We start from the raw sequence: 22,915 nt of genomic DNA, 5'->3' as shown, positions 1-22,915 counted from the left end.
AATTTGATGTATGATGAAATCGGAAACAATTTTAGAAAAAAATGGTGAAAATTTGGGTTTTATGTGTATTTTTGAAAGAAAAATAAGAAATTATGGGTCAAAATGCAATTAAGAGAAGTTGTGCCACGTGGGATGCCCGGTCAGTAGCCCCGACGAACCAAGACGCGCCGCGTGGCAACGGATGCTGACGCAATACCACACAGGGGCCCACGTGGGTGATCCGCATGCCCGCGATCGAACAACCCATATTCGCCCCCGCACGAACGTACTGCCCAGATCCGTTCCCTATTTAAACGCAATCAGACAGTCTAGATTGGATCACGATGAACGGTCCAGATTCACTCCCTATTTAATTGCGATCGGACAGTTCAGATCAAATGCGATGAACGGCACAAATCAAAAGAGGATGAGTATAAATAACCCCCTTCACACCAAACCCTAATCCTAGCCATCAAACCCCCCTCGCCGGAGAAGAAGATCCAGCTGCTGGGAAGGAGGTTACCGCCACACCAGAGCCCTTTCCGACCGTCAAAAGAGGTAAAATTTTCTCCTTTATTCAGAATTTAATTTTAAACACCCCCATGGTAAAATTGGAGTAAAAATATTGACGGATTGGCTGGAAATCACGGGCAAAGCCCGACGGCACCGCATGAAATTTCACAAAACGCCTCTGATAGGTCCCTTTTCGATTCTCGTTCTGCGTAATTTTTTAACCATTGTGATCACCGTTTCTTTTTCTATATGTTGACCGGAGCAAAACACCCATCTGCAACATGAGCCGGAGGAGCCACCGCACCGAAGAGCCCCGCCACTAGTGAGTTTCGGTTTTTGTATTTTTTCGGCTAACCGATGCTTCTTAACGTATTTTCTCGCAGGGATTGATGCAAAATCGACTGAATTCGGTCGAAAACAGCCGACCCAAGGCGACCACCGCTGCGGGCGGCAGCACCAACGCCGGAGCACAGGGGAGCCACCATGCCAAAATTCCAGAATTAGCCAAAAATGGGTCCTGAGACTGATTTTGGGTTTTTGGACATTTGTAAGTACTTATAGCGCTCCTCGGAAAAAAATTCAAGAAACCCAGGGACCGCCAGTAGGCGCAGTCAATAGCTCAGCTTTTCGAGCATCAAATTGTGTAAGAATATCTCACCCTATTCTCTGTTATGGAATTGAAGTCTAAATAAATAATAATACGGTATTTTGTATAATTTAGAAAATATTCATAATTAATTACGAGTTACTAATAGAGCCAGAACCAGAAATTGTCTATTATTGATTCTGTTGAATTATTTTACAGTTAATTGCATGATAGTATTTCATGATCGATTTTATAGTTTTGAATGCATGTATTGTTTAATTTATATGATTACCATTGAATTGAAAAATGGAGACTAAAGAAAAACGAAAAATTGTGTGATTAAGTGAATGGATGAAACGGCAGCCTTACTGGATATTCTGAGAGATAGTGGACGGACCGTATACAATAGAAAACCCTACCGTGAATGTTGTCTTATACCAGACAGGATATCGAGCTTGGTAATTTGACGCTCATATCAGACGGGGTATGGAACGGCTCGTTTCACTCTCATACCGGACATGGTATTGAGATTTAGTAATTTGGTGCTCATATTAGATGGGGTATGAGAACGGCCCGTTAATTAAGAATGTTAAAAAAAATATTCCACGCATAGCGGGGACATCCCTATGAACCCCCATGGATACTAGCAGGCTGATGGAAAGGAGCAGTTGTTGTTTGATTTATTAAATATGGATTTATAATGTGCGTATATTACCGATTGCATATGAAATTATGATAACTGCTATGTTATTGTCTCTATAGGTTGTTTTTATAAACCTCGCTGCGGTAAGTGGACGGTAAAAAGTTTTATTATTAATAAATGCATTTGTTTAATTAAGTGCTCCATTAGTTGTTTTGATTTTCTACCAACCTTCATTTCTGGACTATTATAACTCATTTCTTATTTAATGATTTCATATAAAGAGGACCAGGATCTAGAGCCTAATCCACAAGAGGGTTGCGAGTAGGATGCTAGTTTTATTTATTTTCCGCTTATTTTCTTTTTTTTTTTTTTTTGTATTTCTTTCAAAAAGGTAATTCCTGTAACACTATTCGGTACTTTAAGTTATTGTGTAAGGAATGTAAACTTTAACCGTTCATTTTGCTTCCGCGCTTAATTTATAATTTATTTTCTTTGGACATTTCGGGGTCGTTACAATTGGTATTAGAGCTGCGTTCTTTGGAATCATTCCTTACACAAAATCCTTAGGAAACACCAAAACCAATGAATTGTCACTCAACCATTTTTTGTGAAATGCAGGTACAAATAGATGAGAATAGGAAAACCCCCACTGAACCGAGCAGTCTGAGAGGGTTCACTTAGAGAGAATGTTGACTGGTTATTTAAGATGGTGGAGAGACTCATTGCTGCCCAGCGAGCCCGGGAGGAAATGAGAGAGCTACCTAACCCTCTCTCGCTGCCATAGGTTGAGCCACCCCTTGCAGCAGGAGGATCCCGATCAACCCTGATATAACCCTGCACCACCACAGTATGGTCTGGTGCCCCAGCCACTGCATCACCCGAGATCACCACAGTACAATCCGGTGCCTCTACCGTATCATCAAGTACCACTACAGGGCCATTCAGTCCATCCTCAGCTCAGTCCAGTCCCTCACCCACGGGACCCAGCTCCTCTCATGATGGACTCAAACCACATAGAAATGTATAAAAGACTAAATCCATCTACTTTTGCAGGGGGATCCTCCTTTGAAGAGGTTGAGTTCGGGTTAGCTAAGACAGAGAATGCCTTCAAGATCCTTGAGGTGATTACCAAACAGAATGTCATCTTTACTACCTATATGCTAATGAGAGAAGTAGATCGCCGGTGGCAACTCAAGCAAACCACCCTGCCCTTTCTAGTAACTTGGGAACAGTTCCTAACGGCCTTTCATGCAAAGTACTTCCTAGAGCATCTCTGACATCTAAAGGAGATAGAGTTTGCACACTTAGTACAGGGAAATATGATTGTATCATAATATGTTCGTAAGTTCCTAGAGTTGGGTCGATATTCTCCTGAGAGCATGATAGATGAAGGCAGGAAGGCTAAAAGGTTCGAGTGGGGTCTCTGTCCTGAGATCAGACAGTAGTTGTTTGTGCTCAAACTCAGTACTTATTCGGCTGTTCTGGTTAAGACACAGTTAGTGGAGAGGAGTCTTCGCACCTTCTCTCAAGCAGTAGGGAACCTCAGGTCCTCAGCCCCACATCGCAGACCATCACCTACTGTACCTGTTCAACAGAACAAGAGACCTAGACCGATTACTCAAACTCCCCCTCAAGTTCCAGCAGCAGGCCGCGGCAAAATCTGTCAGCATTGTGGCAAGGATCATAGGGACCAACCTTGCTATCGCTTCAACAACACCTGTCGCATATGTGGTAACGCCCAACATTATGCAAAGAAGTGCCCGAGGAACCAGAACCAGAACCAGACTAGACCTCCTATCTAGAGCAGAGCTTACAATCTCACTCAGCATGATGCAAAAGCCAACCCGAACGTGGTATAGGGAAAACGTAAGAAACAAATTTGTATTCAAGAGATTTTGGTAGTCTGAGACTTTTCATATGTATTTACAGATGAACTACCTGAACTGCCAGTAGACAGAGAAATCGAATTCACCATAGACCTTCAGTCAGACACTAAGACTACTTCGGTTGCTCCTTACTGCATGAGTCGTGTTAAGATGGAGAAACTGAGAAAACAGATCACTGAATTGCAGGATAGTGAATTCATCCAACATAATGTGTCTCCTTAGAGTGTCGGAGTCACATTTACAAAAAAATGAGATGGGACGTTGAGGTTATGTATTGATTACAGATGTCTGAATAGGATCATGACCAAGAACAAGTATCCCCTCCTTAAGATCGATAACCTCTTTGATCAGTTGCAGGGTGCCCAGATTTTCTCCAAGATAGACCTGCGTTTAGGTTACCATTAGATAAAGAGCAGAAGACATTCCTAAAACAGCCTTTCGAAACAGGTACGGACACTATGAGTTCCTGGTTATGCCATTTGGACTAAGCAAACCATCTTCATGGACTTGATGAACTGGATTTTCAGACAATTTCTGGATCAATTTGTCATTGTGTTCATCGATGATATCTTGATTTATTTAAAAAGTAGAGAAGAACACGCTCACCATCTGATTCAAGTTTTGCAGGTTCTTAGAGAGAATAAGTTGTATGCAAAGTTGAGTAAGTGTAGGTTCTGGCTTGAGCAGACTACCTTCATGGGACACATCATATCAAAGAATAGAGTGTCAGTGAACCCCGAAAAAGTTGAAACAGTGCTCGGCTGAGAAAAATTAACCTCGGTTAGGGAGATCCGTAGCTTTCTGGGGATGGTAAGTTATTACCGCAGGTTTGTGGAAGGGTTTTCTAGTCTAGCTGCTCCTCTGACTCAGCTCACAAAGAAGATTGTCAAATTTGAGTGGAACAAGGACTGTGAAAGAAGTTGGAACTAAAGAAGTGGCTAATTACTGCACCTGTGTTAACCTTGTTGAGCGGATCGGGTGGATATACAGTTTACAGTGATGCCTCCTACCTAAGGTTGGGTTGTGTTTTGATGCAGTATGGGAAGGTTATAGCGTACGGGTTTAAACAATTGAAGAGTCATGAGAAAAACTACCCCACCCATGACTTAGAACTTGCCGCAATTATCCATGCCTTGAAGACTTGGTACCATTATTTGTATGGGGAGACCTTTCAGATTTATGCCGATCATAAGAGTCTGAAACACATATTCACTCAAAAGGATCTTAACATGCATCAAAAAAGGTGGATAGAACTCCTTAAAACTATGATTGTGACATCATGTATCATCTGGGTAGGGACAACGTGGTAGCCGACGCACTCAGCAAGAAAAGTGCAGGTATATTAGCTCATCTGATGGTTTCAGAATGCAGGCAGATGGGAGCCGCACAACATATACGGCTTCAGGACCTGAAGAGAGTCACATGTTTGGGCCACCTAACTGTTCAGCCGGAGTTAATCCAGAGAATAAAATAACCTCCGTCCGCCAATTCCACCCTAGCAGCCCTCAAGAAAGATGCATAACAGGGAGTTAACTCAGAATTTCGAGTCTCTACCAATGAGTTGCTTAGATTTCAAGATAGAGTGTGTGTTTCAGATGACAGTGAGTTGAAAAATGACATCATGATAGATGCTCATAGCTCAAAATTTTTCATGCATCCCGAAAGTACTAAGATGTATCAAAGTATGCGACCCCGATTTCGGTGAAACAGAATGAAAAGAGATATACCTAACTTTATTTATAAGTATTTGGTATGTCAGCAGGTCAAAGCAGAGCATCAATACCCAGGTGGGCTACTTCAACCATTACCAATTCTAAAGTGGAAGTGGGAACATATCACCATGAATTTTGTGACAGAATTGTCTAAGGCACGCTCAGGACATGATGTTATTTGGGTAATTGTTGACCGGCTTACCAAGTCTTCCCACTTCTTATCCATCAGGATAACCGATCCCTTAGACAAGTTGGCAAAAATGTACATCCAAAAAATAGTCATATTACATGGAGTGCCAGTGACAGTAGTGTCCGACAGGGATCCCAGATTCACTTCTCAATTCTGGTCTAGCTTTCAGCAAGCCATGGGAACGAAACTGTCCCTTAGTACTGCATTTCACCCTCAGACTAATGGACAGTCAGAAAGAACGATCCGCACCCTTGAGGATATGCTCCAAGCTCGCATTCTTGACTTCAGAGGCCATTAGGATGACCATCTACCCCTGATAGAGTTTGCCTACAACAACAACTACCAAGCAAGTATTGGTATGGCTCCGTACGAGACATTGTATGGTCGCCCATGCAGATCACTGATCTGTTAGGAAGAAGTGGGTGATAGAAAATTATTCGGCTCAAACCTTGTAGAGGAGACTACAACCAAAGTAGTTAAGATCAAGAAGAATATTTAGACGACTCAGAGTAAGCAGAAGAGTTATGCGGACACTCGGAAGAGGGATTTAGAATTTGAGAAAGGTGATCGTGTGTTTCTTAAGGTCACTTCTTTCAAGAAAATCAGTAGGTTATTAATGGAGTCAGGACCGGAAATTATCTATTGTTGATTCTATTGAATTATTTTGTAGTTAATTGCATGATAGTATTTCATGATCAATTTTATAGTTTTGAATGCATGTATTATTTGATTTATGTGATTACCATTGAATTGGAAAATTAAGACTAAAAGAAAACGGAAAATTGTGTGATTAAGTGAATGGATGAAACGACAGCCTTACTAGATATCCTGGGAGATGGTGGACGGACCGTGTACAATAGGGAATCCTACCGTGAATGTTGTCTTATACCGGACGGGGTATTGAGACTTGGTAATTTGACGCTCATACCGAACGGGGTATGGGGACGACCCGTTTCACTCTCAAATCATCTTTTACTCTCAATTTAAATTGACTCTCACATTTTGTTTCCTTCAAATTTGTTAGTTATATTCTGCTAATTCCTAAATTTATAAATTCTTATTTATAAGTATCTCTTTTAGAGAAAATTTTACACAAAAAAAAACTAAAAAATTGTAATTATTTATAATTAATTAATTATTTGTCCCTGCGTTTTGTGCAGTTTGCCTACATACCGCTGACAAATAATTGTTGGCTGAGTATGTACGAAATTTAAAATTTTACTTAAATTTTAATATGTCTTTATAAGATATTTTTTTTTATTTATAAAAATTATATAAATAATTTATTTTATTTTAATTTTAATAAATTTTTTTAAAAAAAAATAAATTATAAATGAAATTAAAAATAATTTTAAAAAAATTGATGAAATTTGAAATTCGATGAATATTTTTTTAAAAAAATTAAAAAATAAAAAATTAAATCATAAAAATAAAAAATTTATTAATAAAATTTAACTTTTAAATTATTTATTTATTTTTATTTACGCTTCGTTATAAAAAGTACATTTTTTATAATTCTATTAAACGTTTTAATTTATTGTGTAATAAATGTAAACCCTAATATTATTGTTTGATTTTGTATTTAAAATATAAATTTATGTCTTTTAAATTTCGATTCTCTATAATCTATAACAAAAATTTTATTTTATTTTTAAAAAATAAAATTTTCAAACCTTTAAAGAATGCGACCAAAAGAAGTAATATACAAAGGGCACATGTTTTAGTGCTGCTAAACCCGATTAACGTGTGTGATAAGCCTAATCAAAGTTTCTTTTCCTCATAATGGAATCTGCAGTAACAGATTATATATATTAAGCACAAAATACATTGTAATGCATAACCGTATCAAAAATTACATATTTAATTATTAATTATTAAAAAATATGAATTTTTAAAAATTATTCGAAAAAAAAAAAGAAAAAAGAAACTCGTGCAAATTGTTGGATTGTTATATATTCACAAGAGATCACTACATACTAATCTCTTTGAAATAAAGCTGTGGCTTCCTTTGATTTCTGCATCAGCTCTAGTTGTTATGGCTCCATCTCTCCCATCAACTGCTGACCCTGCAATCAACATTTCCTCATTGCTCTCTTCATCAACTTAACTTATGGGTTTGCTTTATATAAAAAAAAAAATTTGAAGTATTTTGTTAACAAATTTATAATTTATTTATTTATTTTTGTATCCACTAATAAATAGAATTGAATATAAAAACGAAGAAAATTCAGTATCCTACAAACTATTTAAAATAATAACGAACATCTAAATTGGTTGTATTCGAGAATAATGAGAACTCTTAAAAATAAGAATATAATATTGTTGCATATTTATGTTCTAATAAATCTATTATCTATTACTAGAAAATTGCCATGTCAATTTATTTATTTTTTATTATATGATAATATATATATATATATATAAAAGAACTATTTAATTTAATTTTTAAAATATAATTTAATTTTTTTACTTGACTGCACATTTATGTACTAAATAATTTTTATATATTAAAATAAAAACAGTTGTTATTTATTTAAATTTTTTTATAATTTAATTTTTAATTTTTAATTTATGATGAATGCACTAAATAGAATTTAATTTGTAAAAATACAGAACATATGAACTCATGACAATTTATTTCTCCACCTACACTCCATTTATTGTGCAAAATTTTTCTTTTAAAAATTAACATATGATATATCACAAACATATTATAATTTAATATAATGTTCTCAATTTTCTTCTGTTTTTATTTTTACTTTTTTACTAAAAAAAATATACTAGTTTTATTATGAATAATGACAATACAATTTCATTTTCTCAATTAAAAAATTAATCTCTGTGTTTGGATAATTTTGTTACATTTTCATTATAAACTTTTCTGCCTTTATATAATTTTTATGTTATTTTTACAACTATAAAAAAGAAAGTTTTATTTTTTGCAGTACACGTTATAAACCCAGTTTCTGTTAATGCCTATTTCATTTACATCAAAGACAGGTTACTGGATTTGGTTCAATTGTTTATCATGCCATCTATTTGTGCTTCTTGAAAGTTTAGAGGCCAAACACAAACACCCATTACTTCAAATCTAATTTGTGCTTCTGCTTGTTCCAGTCCCATGATAAGTAAACCTTGACTCGGCCAACCAACAAAACCTTTCCATCATTTTACTCACAAATCTCCCTGCACCGGAAAGTACCAATTACATATGGGGAGAGAGCAAAAAGATCTAATTGAATGAGAAGACAATAACACAACAGTTTCAAGTACAATTTCGTGCTCAAAAGAAATCAAATTGATAGTACATCAGTTTCTATGTTTAATACTGTTCAGGTGAGCTACAAACATGTCATTCCATGTGTCGGTAAGGCCCGGTAGGCACCAGTGCATGCAATCATCATGTTTTTTGCCACCAGCACTGGCTGGATGGGCATCTGCTCTAAACTCACTCATACGGGTAATATCCAGAACATGGAAATCAGAGCCTTTCAGGGCCTTGTACAGATGTTCATTCACCAAACGACACTCCACATTTGTTCCATTATTTCTCAAAGAGAAGAGATCTTCAACCTTAGGATAAGAAAAAGAATCAAATTCTTTAGGTCCAAAGCAATATTGCAGCAGGAAATATACGACATAATTGACACTGACAGATAATTCATCCAAAGTCAGGTAGCATTGAACAATTACAAATGATCAATATTGACACAAATGTTGAACATTACCTGATTCGGTAATAAAGGCTGCAGCCGCTGACAAGAACCACCTTGGTCCCAGTCACCTCCCTCAAAATGTCTGGGTGATTGGGTTCGGAAAAACTTGATTGCACCTGATCGCACAGTTTTCCCCATAAATAGTATCTATGTCATGAAAAATGAAAAAGAATACCAATAAATAAACATCTTATACAACATGCCTATTGAACAATATACTGAGCATTTTCATTAACCATGAAATTAATCATTGCCTAGAAAATCTTTAGAAAATCTATTTCACGAAGCACACGACAAGCTAAATATAAAACAAATTACATAAAATACCGAATATTATCTCAAAACAGGACCTAAAATACTTCTAATTGTATATTTTTATAATTTGAACTTTTTAAATGTATCAAAAGTAGGACTTACCAGTCTGTGTTTTTATAAGTTGAGCTGAAAATTGATGTAACTTGTACTTCTTCATACACATGTTAATCTAATCATTGTTAGTTAGAAACTAAAAATCAAGCTTATTAATCATTCCAGGGAAATGTGTGAAGGATGTGAAAGTCATTGTCAAAAGTTACTGATCCTAATTTGGGACATTTAAAAATTATAGGTCCTAAAAGATACAATTGAAAACATGGATCTTAGGTCAAGACATAATAAATATACGTGGCATGTTATGAAATCTACCCTAAAATAAAATATGAATTCAAACAGTTAAATTCATATTATCTCCCTATAATTCAAATTCTGCATGTTCTATAATTTTATATAGATAATCACAATGACTTAAAGCCAATTCCAAGTCTATTGCTTTTCAAGGCTCACATAAATACTCTTAACACCTGAAATACAAAAAAACAAATATAAACAAGTAAAATAAAACATAATGGCAGCATTTTTTCAGATACAGATCTATCAAACAGTGTTACTGATAATAATGCTAATATATAGATAGTCTGGATAAAGCTTTGCAACTAAAGAAGACCATCTTCCCATCTTTTTTTAGTTCACAATTGTGCTTTCTCATGAAGTTCTTTTAGCACACATCATTACATCATGCATCCAAACATATGATATTCTATGTAACTTTTTCCAATTAAAGATTCTAATCTTGATCTATCAAAAACTTCCAATACAAGATCTTATCAAGGGACTCCAAGAAAAAAACAGTTCAAAATAAAAAAGAAAACTGCATCTCATACCATGTGGTTTAAGACCTTATCAAGGCCAGCGTCAGGGGGTATAGGAGGGATCACAGGCTGACCATTTTCAAAGAAAAGCATGGGTGACTTTACTGGGTCAAATTTTGAAGGAGCCCACCACCTATTAATAAGACAACACCAAAAACAGTTATCCCCAAACAAAAGAACTAGAAAACAGCCTTTAGATAATTGTACGTGTGAGAAAAACAAAGGAACGATGATTGCATTATCAAGAATCCATAGTCCAAGCTGTTTACAACTGAAGAATCAAGCTAAACAGAAATGTTTTCAACTATCGTGTAGCCAAAAGAGCAATAAACAAACATCACAAATTTTGGAAGATGCCATCAACAATTTAGATTTTCAAAATATAAAGTAAAATTTACCAGTGTCCTGTGTTTATGATAAGTATATCATGGAAACTTGGAGCCTTTGCCCAGGTGCTTTCTGGAATGTCAACATCAACTCTATAACCCTCTCTATATCCTAGAGCTTCCAGCTTACCACCATCAGCATTGGCTGACCACCTGCATCATAGAAGAACATAGCAAATCTAGGTTCAGTGTAATTCAAGCAAACACTGAACAGATGCTGAACTTTGCTTCTGCTGATGAATATTGTTTAAGATGTTAATAGAGATAGAGTTGTTACTTGGATCACATCAAGCATTGATACCCACCATTTAAAAACTAGAGATTCTTGTATCAAATTTTTTTTGAAATAAAAAGTATACCAAGTATATTAAAATAAAGACACCACGGGAGTACCACCTATTTATAAGATATTTATAATTCAATTAGTATGTATATGACATTCCCAAAATCCTCCAACTTATAAATATCATGATCCAACATCAATGAGTCAAAATAATGTAACCATCTATCCCTAATTTTAAACATCTCACTTTCTATCCCCCTCAAAAGGTCTACTATTTCTCTCTATCCAGATCACTCAAAAAATAGTTGACGGAATAAGTTTTACAAATTTTTTCTTTTTATATAATCCCTCAAAGCCCAAATATCATCCTTCACCGTACCTACCATAACCCAGTTTATTTGCAACAAACCATAAACCATTGTCCATAAGTCATATGCTACCGGGCATCAAAGAAGAATATGATTGCAAGACTCAACAGCTTTCTTGCATAAATAACACCCGTTCACCATAATTTTACCCCATCTCATAAGCTTATTAATGGTCAAAATGCATTCTCTTCCAGCTTCCAATGCAAACAAAAAAAGCAATTCTTGGAGGTGCTTTCACTTTCCAAATCTGATTAGCAGGAAACTGGACTACCCCATCTACATCTCCTCCCACCAGGCGATTATAAAAAGACTTAACAGTGAACTCCCTATTCTTCTTCAGCGTCCAAACAATCTGGTCCCTATTGTCATTAACATGCACCATGGATAGAAAACGTAATAATGTTTTATATTCTTCAATATCCCAATCATTAAAGTTCCTGTTCACATTCACTATCCATTCCCTTTTTCCATTTCCCTCTCTATGTGCATGCTCAACAAAAATATTCTTCAATTCACATTCACTGTCCAGCTTCCAAACAATCTTGTATCAATTTTTAAATGCATTTGTTAATGGTTAACTTCCTCATTATCTAATATCTCAAATTATTTGTTCCCATTAATAAAAAATAACAAATAAATAATGCTAACGAGTAACGCCTTAACAGGCTCTAGAAGGGACATAAATAAGAAACATTAACAGCTTGAATCTTTGCTTGAGTGTTATATTTGGTTATTCACTAAAGTTACCTTTTGGTTGAGAATGATGGATTGTTTACATGGATGAATAGAAAGTACAACTTCATTCAGGATCTGGTATTCTACATGATTTGTTTTCATCAATAAAAACAAGAGTAAGTAAAATACGTCAATGCTCAAAGTCTTCTTTCAATAGAAAGGAATTTTAGAAAACCATCTTACTTCTCTCGGAACAAAGGAAGAAAGATTTGGAAGATACCTATATGAAGCTTACTCTTGGTGAAACCTAGCCTTCATTGGGCCCAACTATTAAATCAAGCATTTCTTTTCCAAAATATCATGAAGCAGTCTTTCAACACCATCGAATCCCAAACATCAAAGCCTAATTTGGGTCCTTCAACCTCAATTTTCCCCACAACTTCATGGGATGTTCTTTCTAGGATGACTACCACGGGAGAATAAGTTATTTTTCATATTCAACCACGCAGAGGCTAAGTATTCTATAAAGGTCGGATTCCACATCCATTATTAAATTGCCATGCAATTCTTTGATATTTTCGCAATATGAAAACCTATGTGCTCATCTCCCCTCCATATTAAGAAAGGTGATCTGAATTCAGCAGAAAAAAGAAAGTGATCTGAACCAAAATCAATGTTGCCACATGAGAGTAAAACATTAGTTACCTCATTCATGCAAAGAAATTCTCTACACCAGTTTCCATGAAACTTAGAAAATTCAGAAAAGATAATCCAGTAATAGAAGTTAATCCAACTTCCATAGCAAACCTAACTTACCTACCATATCGTGCCAGAAGATTTGTTCGATGATATGCAATGGTAAGATTGTACTGAAGAAATGTAAAACCACGATCTGCCCCGGGCGGGCGCCACTTCTTCAGTTGATCTGAAGCATGTCTCAGACTGCAGAACAGAGAAACAAACATATTCCTGTTTAAGGAATCACCAACAAATCCTGCACTGTTGAATATTCATAAGGCCTACAAATACCAGAACAACAGAGATAAACAGAAAAATATCCACTGTCGATACAAGGACAATTTGTTGAAACCACCCAAAAATGGCAGCATGGGAACTGGGAACTGAAAATTATAGCAAGTAATATACAACTAAATTACCTTTCAATCTTGCATGTTCTGACATCAAAAATAGTGAAAAATAAATCTTTTGAGGTATATTTGCAACAATAAACTATTTTTCGGAATTCATTTGGAAATTTTAATTAGTTCAAATATAAAACAATTAAATTCAATTCCAAATAAGAACAAGTGGAACTGGAACAATGTATTTCAAATTCCAAAAAAAAATGATAAAATGTGAAGATGAAATATGCGGGATTACAAGAGAAATTAGATCATTGTTTACCGCTAATGGGTATCCTACATAAAAATAACTTCATAAAACTAATGTTTTCAAATAATATCCTCCAAAATAATTCATTTGCTCCAAATATCCTCTCCCAATCTTACATAGCAACCAAACTAATACCTCAGTTTAACTTCAAAAGTAAAAAATTATCATTTAAATCCACTGAAATAAGCTTGCAGTTCAGCTGAGCTATTACTAACTGAAATCCTCAATAAAATTCATCTCCCTTTCCCCAGAAATACTCACAGCAACTTAAAAATTGAATAATTGAGCTTAATTTTTTGTTTTCAATATATCGAGGAAATCTTAGGGCTCCTTCAACAGGCTAACTTATCTATACACACATACAAACGCCCACGATCTTCAAATTGTATATAAATGGAAAGAGAGAGAGAGAGAGGGGAAGAATACCAATGCTGATATCTCTGTAAGTCTGTAGAAACTTCAGGGGATCCAACGGCGGAAGACGGCAGCCCTTAGGCTTCCAGCGCCATTTCGCGATCTCTAGTGCGTTAGATTTATTATTCAAAACGCAGTTCCATCCTTTGAATATCTCCTTACAGCTACCATCGTACCTCTGGGATCCAGTGACCGGGTCATAGATCCACGAACCATCCGAGAGGTCGCATGAGCCCGCGGGATCCTCATTCAGATCGGATCCAGCAACGTGACTGTCGGATTTGGGGCGGAAAATTTCGCGAGGACGGTTGAGGAGTAGGGAGGGGACAGAGGCGTTTCTAGAGAAGGAGAGAACGAAGAAGATGGAGATGAAGCAGAGAAGAGAGACAAGAGGGAAGAGAGAAAGCTTCTTTGCTGGCGTCGTGGCCATGTCGCTTCCTTCGCGACGCCAACGGGCCGGAGCATGAGTAGCTCAGTGGCGTCGAGGGTCCTCAGTGAGCTGTAGATATGGGGTTGTATCCCTTAGAAGTTTACAAAACCTCATATAAAGCATATGCAAACAAACATGGCTGCAACTGAATCAGCCGCTTCAGATTGGAGACGGCTAAGAAATTGGGTGTTGGGAAAGTGAAAATCTGGAACGATTAGCAACTTACAGTAGAGCCATTTAGAGAGAAGAAAGCATTTGGAAAACAAAATTCAAAATTAACAATATTACTTGTGCATCTTTATAGTAAATTCTTTTTTCTTGATGGAACGAAGACAAGAACTTAATTTCCTTTCATGAAACCTTTTGATAACGAGCTCATTTAAATTTTAATTGCTATTAATTATGATCATGCTTCAACATTTGATATGTCTGTAATTTTTATTTTTATTTTGATTCAGAAACAGCCAAAAGATAACATGAGATTGTTCACTAGACATAACTTTTTGGTTTTATTTGTTCTTTCACTTTTTGGGGCTTAAGACTCATTTTAGTAGTTCTCTCATTCTATCAATAGCCATGTGTATGAATTTTTCTTTTTTTTTTTTTTACTCTACTTTCATTTGACAACAATTAAGAAAATTATTTGTAGGGTTGGGGGAACTGGAGAGATTAAAATGTATCCTCCAATAGTCCTTTCCCTTTTCTGCCCTTCGCCCTCCATCTAAATATACCCTTAAAATATAGAAACTGTTAGATCAAGATTAGAGAAGCTCGTACAAACATCCAACTGCTGAGTGTATTGACAATGAATAATTTTTACTATAAAAGGAAGTAAAACAAAATGATATATGGTTATACCTCAAAAATTAGAAAAGGGCCTTGAGAAAGTGCTAAAAGTTCTACCTCTCTGCATCTATAAAAGATAGGGGGGAAAAAAAAAAAAAAAAAAAAAAAAAGATATGCAGGGAAAAGAGAAACCTACATTCAAAAGAATACATCACAGACTTACTCAAAAAAACAAAAAAACAAAAAAAAAAAAGGAATATATCAGGGCAGGAGTTTGCTGCCTTCTTCATTCCCTGAATAAATTTAACAGAAGGATCTACAGTCTCAAAAAGAAGCAATATAATTTACCACAATATATAATTTACCCTTCCGGTGCTGAAGATACTTGTTGGCATGCCTTTCACCAATAAGCTTGTTAACAACTTGAGAGATATGACAAGCGGGGTTCTCAACTCAAGGACTTTAGATGGAAAATTTGGCAAGCTGGCGCATATGTCTTCTTGACTGAAGCCTGTTCAAACTTCTTTCCAGCAGCTTCATTATCCTCTAACCCAGTCGAAAGAAAGTACCTTATCCACCAAGATGAGCTCCGCAATTTAGCCTATTACCAAGAAAATGAAATATTCGATTAATAAAGACAAGACAATCAAATTTGAAACTTGATTAGAAACATTCCATTACTAAAGTCCAAATCTAATAAAACGTAATATTAGCTTATTAGGCATCCAAGATCCCAGCAGGGAATGGACAAAGATTCTTAACTTCTATCGCATAACCAAGGGATTAATTGAACATTTATTAGGGTACGAAACAAGAAACATGTCCGATAAGATTGGTGCGTGGTAAGATGGTACAGAAATTACAGGCATTCCAAAGCAAGCCATGGTGGCTGATACTTAGAGAAAAGGTTATGGGATTCCACCAGCTACTAGAAAGCAAGATATGACCAATATGTAGCATAGAATCAAGAAGCAAAAAGTGATGGGTAAAGAATCAATATGTAGAATAGAAGGCAAGATATGCCCAATATGTAAAGGATATAGAATTAAACCATATGGAAGAATTAGGAGAATTAATTGATATTCTTACAGTTTTGTAAATAATTTTGTATATAGGTTGGCACCCCATAGTGCCTATACTTAATGAAACCTTTATACTTGTTATTTCAAAAAAAAAAAAAAAAATTAATATTGTATGTTCTAAAAATATTAAATTGATAAATTAGTGAAATATAAAATTAACAAATAGACTAATTAAAATATTATGCATCTCAAATAACACAAATCATATCTTATAAGCATCTATTTTCAGTTGTTTATTTTTTATTTCTCAAAAAACAAATTTTTGTTTTCCCTTAAAGGCAGTTTTATTTCTAATGTTTGATCAAACATCTGCTTTCTAAAATCAAAAACAGAAGTAAACGTAGACAGTTGGCCAAACAAACAAGTAAATTATAATGAATTCCTATATTCGGCGGCAGTTTATCAACTCAACATCAAACTACTGTAACTTATTTCCTAGCTTCCATTTTCCACTTACATGTTTTTAAGTTAAACCAACATTTTTTTTCTTTTTTTCATTGTAGGCAGGAATTAGCATTTTGATCAGATCCACTTCAGATATTCTTTTGAACCCAGTTAACTAATACAATAATGCATACACTAACCAATTATTTCACCCAACAGTAACCCTGAAATGACTTAAGTAAAATACAGCTATCACTTACTGGACGACCAAATTTGGATAGCTCCGCAACTTTGGTTCTAGTCTGACCAGGGTAACCTAGAAATGGAATGACATATCAGGAAGAAACTAATAAATGATCGCCTGGATAAATATTAACAAACAACTGAAAGAAATTTAAATGTGATATCAAATTGGAGAATTGAAATGAAAAGGCATTTACCAGCAAGTATGACAAGGCCATCAGCCGATACCCTTGCCAATTCTGGAAGAGTTTTATTAAGATACTTTGGAGACAAGTAATCCACAGCATCTGATACTATAACTAAAGAAAACGATTTTGCACGGTATGCCAGAGGGAACTTGATATCAGCCACACGCACAATGCCTTTGCGTACAAGACTCTTGCAATTCGCATCAGCATCATCTAAGTCATACGGTTCTACACCCCAGGCCTCAGTATCCTCCTCTTTTAACAGTTGTGATACCACTGAACAAGAGTCTGGACCCACATGCAATATTTTATGCATACTGTCACCATATGCCTTCTTTAAAACAGGTAATGCCCTCTGGACTTCTAGCGTGCATGATACACCACCTGTATCCATATATATAAATGAAGCAATAAAATTAAGTAGTAGATTGTAGATCTCTTTTGATAAATTTGCATGCTAATAGTAATTTTGGCAAAATAAGAATTTGAAATATAGCATAAGAGTTCCACATGAAAAAAGCTTGAAATAAAGCACATCTAAACATGTTTACAAAAAAGAAAATATATATCAATTTAAGTTCCAATCAGACAGATGGGCATACTTATGAACTTGGCACAAGAGAGCAAAGTTACAGAAGTAAACAAATTTTGATATCATTAATAACATTTTGACAATATTATGTTCATGAATATAGCGTCAAAAATTCACTATTACAGTATGCAATTTTCACTCCCTTTGTTTCCAAACTTGAAACCTACCTAAGCTGTTTCAAGAAAATTCATGTTACACTACTATATGTTAAGGCCATAATTACAAAAAGAAAAAAGACAAGATAGATACCTAAAACTCTTTCTAATGAACAAATAAGTTTTATTCTCATGGAGCATTAACATGAGAAGACAGGCACGGATTAGAAAAAAAAAGACCAAGTGGTAACCCTTTGACCTTTCTAACAGTATAATTGATTAACCATTAGAAGTCACTCATTGGACGTGGTCCATAATTGCTCACTCCTGTTTTTTTGTTTCTACTTTCATTTACTTTCATCTTTATGTAAAACCATGCAGAAAAAAGTGTCACGAAGCTATATTGGAAATTAAGATGTTCAAAATTGAAATAGTCCACAACAGAATTCATGGTAACATGACATGTATTTCTGACATAGAGTTTGTAATGGTAATAGTATCTCATTAGCTGTTTATAACATATTAGGTAGTAGTCAGCTTGCAATGGTTGTCATGTCACAGTGGTCAGGTTCAACAAACGAAGACCTAGTCTAGAATGAAAAAGAGACCCTAACAAGAGGAGAGCATACAAGCACTAAAGAATTGGAAAGACAAGGTAGAGTCTAGAAGCCTCATATAACTTTAATGGAACAAATCCTCTTGGCATACTTCATATAATATCCTTCTCCGAAAATATAACACATCTTTTTCCATATAGGATACTTTCCCGTAACCACTGTACCGAACAGGAAGAAAAATGCCTACAAGTGAACCCTCAAATTACAAGAATTAAGATAACAAATTCATAATTATTGGTTCCTTCGCAGTTGCATAACAAATAAAAGATAATCATAAGTGTAACTGGATAACCCAACTCCTTTGTACTATCAATCTGAGCAACTGCGATGACAGACTCAATTGGAAGCTATGCAAAAATGGGAACTTTTCTGTCACCTCTATGTTTAAGCACCTGGAGAATTTTCATGCTGAAATAACAATCTATTTCTTTATAAATGATCTGGAAGACAAACGCACCACCCAGAATTTCCTTTCTAGCTTGGGAAGCAACAAAAGAAAGAATATTGACTCTGGACAATCTCATGAAAAGGGGTTTTCAGTTGGCCAATAGATGCTTAATGTGCAAAATCAACTCTGAAACTTGCAGTCACCTACTACTATGGTGCCCCATCACCTACAGCCTTTGGAATGACATCTTCAGCCTTGTGGGTATTCAATGGGTAATGGCTGGTTCCATAAAAACTGAACTCCTTGCTTGGGGGGGCATTGCTTCTAAAAATAGATACTACCGTTTAGTACCGCTGACAATCTTCTGGGTCATTTGAAAGGAAATAAACAACAGATTGTTCGAGGGTATTGAAGCAAATTTTGCCAACATCAAGAATAAATGGCTACATCTTTTTGGTTCCATTTTTTTAGGGCACAACCTTGATTGTTATTACGATTTTGGTGCCATTATAGATATCTTTACTAATTTGTAATTATCTTTGTACTTGAGTGGCGCCCCCTTAGCACCTACATCAATACACTTTACACTTTTTTTTCCAAAAAAAAAAATAATAATAATAAGTGTAACTGGATAACCTTGAAAAATGGCCAACAGAATACCAGACTATTGAGAATATATTTTACATGTAACCTATTAGTAAAACCACAATTGCAAACTGTACTTGAAAGATCACAGGGGATTAGCAAATGTAACATTTCATAGACTGCAACTTTGCAAGTATTAAATTACAATAACAAAAAGAGGCAATAAATATTTACCTTCAATTTTACTTAAAGCTCCTTTTCCAACACTAAGTCCACCTGTAACAAATGCAACAAAGTAAGGCCAAGGCAGAAAAAAGGAAGACGAAGTTCTAGTGATGAAGATAGCAAAACTGTCATTTTCCATAGTGTTTTCCTCTTTTTTTTACCCCCTCTCGGCAGCACCTAAAGTTCAAGCTGAAAGACAAAAGACAAACCTGGCCCACTATATAAATATCCGATTAGAAGAATTGCACCCTGAAATTTTACCAGAAACAATCTAATCAACATTTACTACATTTAAACTTTAGAGTAACTTGATTAAGAAATTGTATCAACAATTAAATATAGACATAAATTGGGGGATCCGGCCTTTGGAAATAAAATGTTTAGTCAGCCACATATGATTATTTACAATAGAGGAGAAACAAATATGAAGCAAGAGTACCACAACTAAAAGCCCGATAGATAGTAGAGGTGATGAACGTGATTTCGAATTCATGGATCCAACAAAAGGGATGCTTCCACCATCAGAAAGCCGTCGTGTAGGATTCACTGGCCTCCGTGACATTGACATGGTTAATATTTATTTAAGTCTGCAAAATGCTGTCATATTAATTTCTTTTTTTAAAAGAAAATCCAGTCATATTAATGGAGAACATTTATATGGATGTCCCAAAATTGAAAAATCTTATTCCTTTTGAACTACTCACACTTACTCGCTTATTTCAAAGTAAAACGACTATACTATTCCATTAGAATTAACCTTGACACAAATATGTGATTATATTGAAACATAAAATCTGTCAGAAATTCCTAGAGAATAAACATATCAATAATAGGCTTCGGTGTAGGTCGTAAATAGAATAAAAATGTGTAATGCCTGCATGGGTAACAAACTTTAGACAAAAATGTCAGCCAGCTATTAAGCACCTAGTTCAATTAATTCACTTAGGAGCCTATTAAACATATCGAATTATTGGATGTCCTTTCAGGGGAGATAAATGATTAGAAAGATCGTGCTTCAGTTAACGACAGCAAAGGTTGTTTGACTTCCAAAAACACATAGGCTTATTTCACTTTAGAACTCTCCTACACATTCTTATTCCTAGATTTGAGCTCAACTAAGCTACTTCCTGGTGCAAGGTGTTTGTCTGGGTATGGATCTACTTGTGCAACTCAACAATTTCTATATTCAAAGATATGGAGATTGTCTATAAGAGTCAAGACCCAAAAAATTGGGTACAGGCACTTAGAATGTTTGATATGGAAAAAAATAAAACTAAAATAAGCCTGTAGAAAGCAAAGATGATGTTGTATATATAACAAAATAGTCTTGAGCACTAAAGAAATATATAGATTCATATTTGTAATGAAATGAAAAGAAAAGAATTGATACAAATTAATAATATTACGTGATTTTGAGTATCTATCCCCAAAAAAAAAAAAAAGAAAAATCCAAAATTTAGACATTAAAAAAAATGTTTTTTCAACTCCTAAACTAGGCGTATGAATCATTATCTTCATATTCTCATATTTCATAACCTTTAGTTCTATATCATCAAGAGTTCAACGTGCACACCAATTCTCAGACACAGACCAGATACCCATACTAATGACATGTCTTATGAAATGGGTATGACGGTAAATTCATGAGTCCAAAGAACATTGGAGCTCAATAATTTCAGGTAGCTCTTGAAGTTTACACAATTATATCAATTTGTTCTTTCAGTTTGCCAAATAAATGTGATGCGAGGAAATCTTCTTTACCGAGAGATATTGGATGTGCCTATGCTTTCCAAAACACATACATATTCCCGGCACATATCAGCATCATGGTTATGTCACTAGGACCTGAACTGATATTTTTAGATGCCATGGTCCTCTTGTCTTAAATTTGAAAGTAATGGTGGACAAACAGTGTCTAACAACTGACCGATAAAATCAACATAAGATTTCCAAGATATGATTCCATGACTTCCAAATCAAATGTCTACAATGTGGATTTACTGCACGCTCTGCTGGGAGATTGCCTACCACCCATGGGATTCAAGCAGACCTACAAGTTCCCTTGAGATTTTTCCATTATATATTTCAGCCAATGCTAAGTATGAATTATTATTCAATCCAAACTAAAGAGAACCTGAAATGACACCTGCATTCTAAAAATAAAACCCCCATACAAACTAAAACCAAGCAGCTTCTTGACCGTTCCAATCTATAATACCCACAAAATCTTCAACACCAAATATCTTTTTCCTTGGCGAGCAGAATCCAGACCAAAGCCGGATATCAGATGCCAACAATATGGAAATTGCCACTTCCATTTATTCAAGTATTTGTATTAACGCGATTTCAACTCCTTTATTAGATTCTTTAGAAAAATCAATCATTAACCCGAATGAAAAATGGTGCCAACTGAGCAGATCCATAAAACTGTGTTACGAAAGGAAACAAAAAGGAATGGTCTCTAATTTCTCGTCTTACACGCAAAGCAAATAACAAGTGAAGTAACAAACAAGGAAATCTCGAGTACAAAAGATTTCATATCAAACAAATAAAAATTATGGAAGCAATAAGTATCAAACTCCAATCAACTCTCTGCCATTAAATCGAAGCACAAAAAGGAGAAGCCGAAACAGAAAATAGCAATGTAGAAGAGACTTACTTGAAAATTGAAATCAATGATCCGCGAAACTAGAAGTTCTTGGGGCCTTTTGGAGCGCGATCCAGATCTGTCAATCGTCTTCTTCCCGCTCTTACCTTGGACAAAGTGATGTCGGATTATACCAGATTTGGTGGTTAAATTAATGTTAATCAAATTTTATATTGAAATTCTAGCTATTTTCAGTTTTGACCATATAATAATTGTGTGGATTTTTACTGCTCAGATCTTATGATCTCTCTCGCCTGTTAGAGAAGAAAGAAACTCATAATTTTTTAAAATCTTCGTACAGAGTATTTGGGGGAAAAAAAAACAAATTTCTTTTTGGTTAATTTTCCTTATTTATTGGGTGATAACGATGTCGGATTAAACATTTGATTTATTATTTGTAAATTTTGAATATATTAAAAGCAGATAATCAAATTGCAAATTCAGACAAAAAAAGAAAAAGAAGAGATTTGATTCTCAAAAAGAAATTCCCAAATCAGCTTTTGCTAAAAACTTGGAATTACATAACTGATTTTTTTTGAAATTTTCAAAAGGTTTCAATCATTTCTTTGTTTTTTTTTTTTAAACTAATTTTTTCTTTTGAATTTACCATGCAAAGTCACTTAAAATATCAAAAGTCTATATATTTTTATACCACTAAACTTTCTATTTTGCTTGTATTAAATTTAATAAAATTGTAGATTATATGGCCAGAGTTAATCGTTT

General features: G+C 35.0%; 2 protein-coding genes across 2 annotated transcripts; both read right to left on the bottom strand.

Moving 5' to 3' along the window:
- Positions 1 to 8,649: 8,649 nt before the first annotated feature.
- Positions 8,650 to 15,011, bottom strand: TBL13 (TRICHOME BIREFRINGENCE-LIKE 13). Its single transcript, XM_088222031.1, has 6 exons — positions 13,943 to 15,011; positions 12,941 to 13,118; positions 10,811 to 10,951; positions 10,425 to 10,545; positions 9,238 to 9,372; positions 8,650 to 9,082 (listed from the first exon to the last, which is right to left on the bottom strand). The coding sequence occupies exons 1-6, from the start codon at positions 14,358 to 14,360 to the stop codon at positions 8,819 to 8,821; spliced, it is 1,257 nt and encodes a 418-aa protein (XP_088078157.1). The 5' UTR covers positions 14,361 to 15,011; the 3' UTR covers positions 8,650 to 8,818.
- Positions 15,012 to 15,320: 309 nt separating this feature from the next.
- On the bottom strand, positions 15,321 to 22,604 carry LOC110818954 (putative pectin methylesterase CGR2). The gene is made up of 7 exons (XM_022048005.2): positions 22,205 to 22,604; positions 19,985 to 20,132; positions 19,755 to 19,794; positions 19,555 to 19,596; positions 17,053 to 17,427; positions 16,873 to 16,928; positions 15,321 to 15,747 (listed from the first exon to the last, which is right to left on the bottom strand). The coding sequence occupies exons 2-7, from the start codon at positions 20,111 to 20,113 to the stop codon at positions 15,595 to 15,597; spliced, it is 795 nt and encodes a 264-aa protein (XP_021903697.1). The 5' UTR covers positions 20,114 to 20,132; positions 22,205 to 22,604; the 3' UTR covers positions 15,321 to 15,594.
- Positions 22,605 to 22,915: the final 311 nt, after the last annotated feature.

The sequence above is a fragment of the Carica papaya genome, chromosome 6 (genome assembly GCF_054855325.1).
Source record: "Carica papaya isolate Zhongbai chromosome 6, ASM5485532v1, whole genome shotgun sequence".
In the NCBI taxonomy this organism is placed as follows: Eukaryota; Viridiplantae; Streptophyta; class Magnoliopsida; order Brassicales; family Caricaceae; genus Carica; species Carica papaya.
Note: the sequence above shows the minus strand (reverse complement) of the source record. Positions and strands in the feature narration are given on the sequence as shown.

Bases quoted from the DNA above. Each gene is read 5' to 3' on its own strand.
- LOC110818954 (XM_022048005.2), bottom strand. From the start codon at position 20,113: ATGTCAATGTCACGGAGGCCAGTGAATCCTACACGACGGCTTTCTGAT. The intron at 19,597-19,754 runs GTTTGTCTTTTG...CATTTGTTACAG, and splicing joins ATATTTATATAGTGGGCCAG to GTGGACTTAGTGTTGGAAAA. The intron at 16,929-17,052 runs GTAAATGCCTTT...TTCCATTTCTAG, and splicing joins TGGCCTTGTCATACTTGCTG to GTTACCCTGGTCAGACTAGA.
- TBL13 (XM_088222031.1), bottom strand. From the start codon at position 14,360: ATGGCCACGACGCCAGCAAAGAAGCTTTCTCTCTTCCCTCTTGTCTCT. The intron at 13,119-13,942 runs GTATTCTTCCCC...TCAACAGTGCAG, and splicing joins TTACAGAGATATCAGCATTG to GATTTGTTGGTGATTCCTTA. The intron at 10,546-10,810 runs GTAAATTTTACT...TCTTATTAATAG, and splicing joins ATCATAAACACAGGACACTG to GTGGTGGGCTCCTTCAAAAT.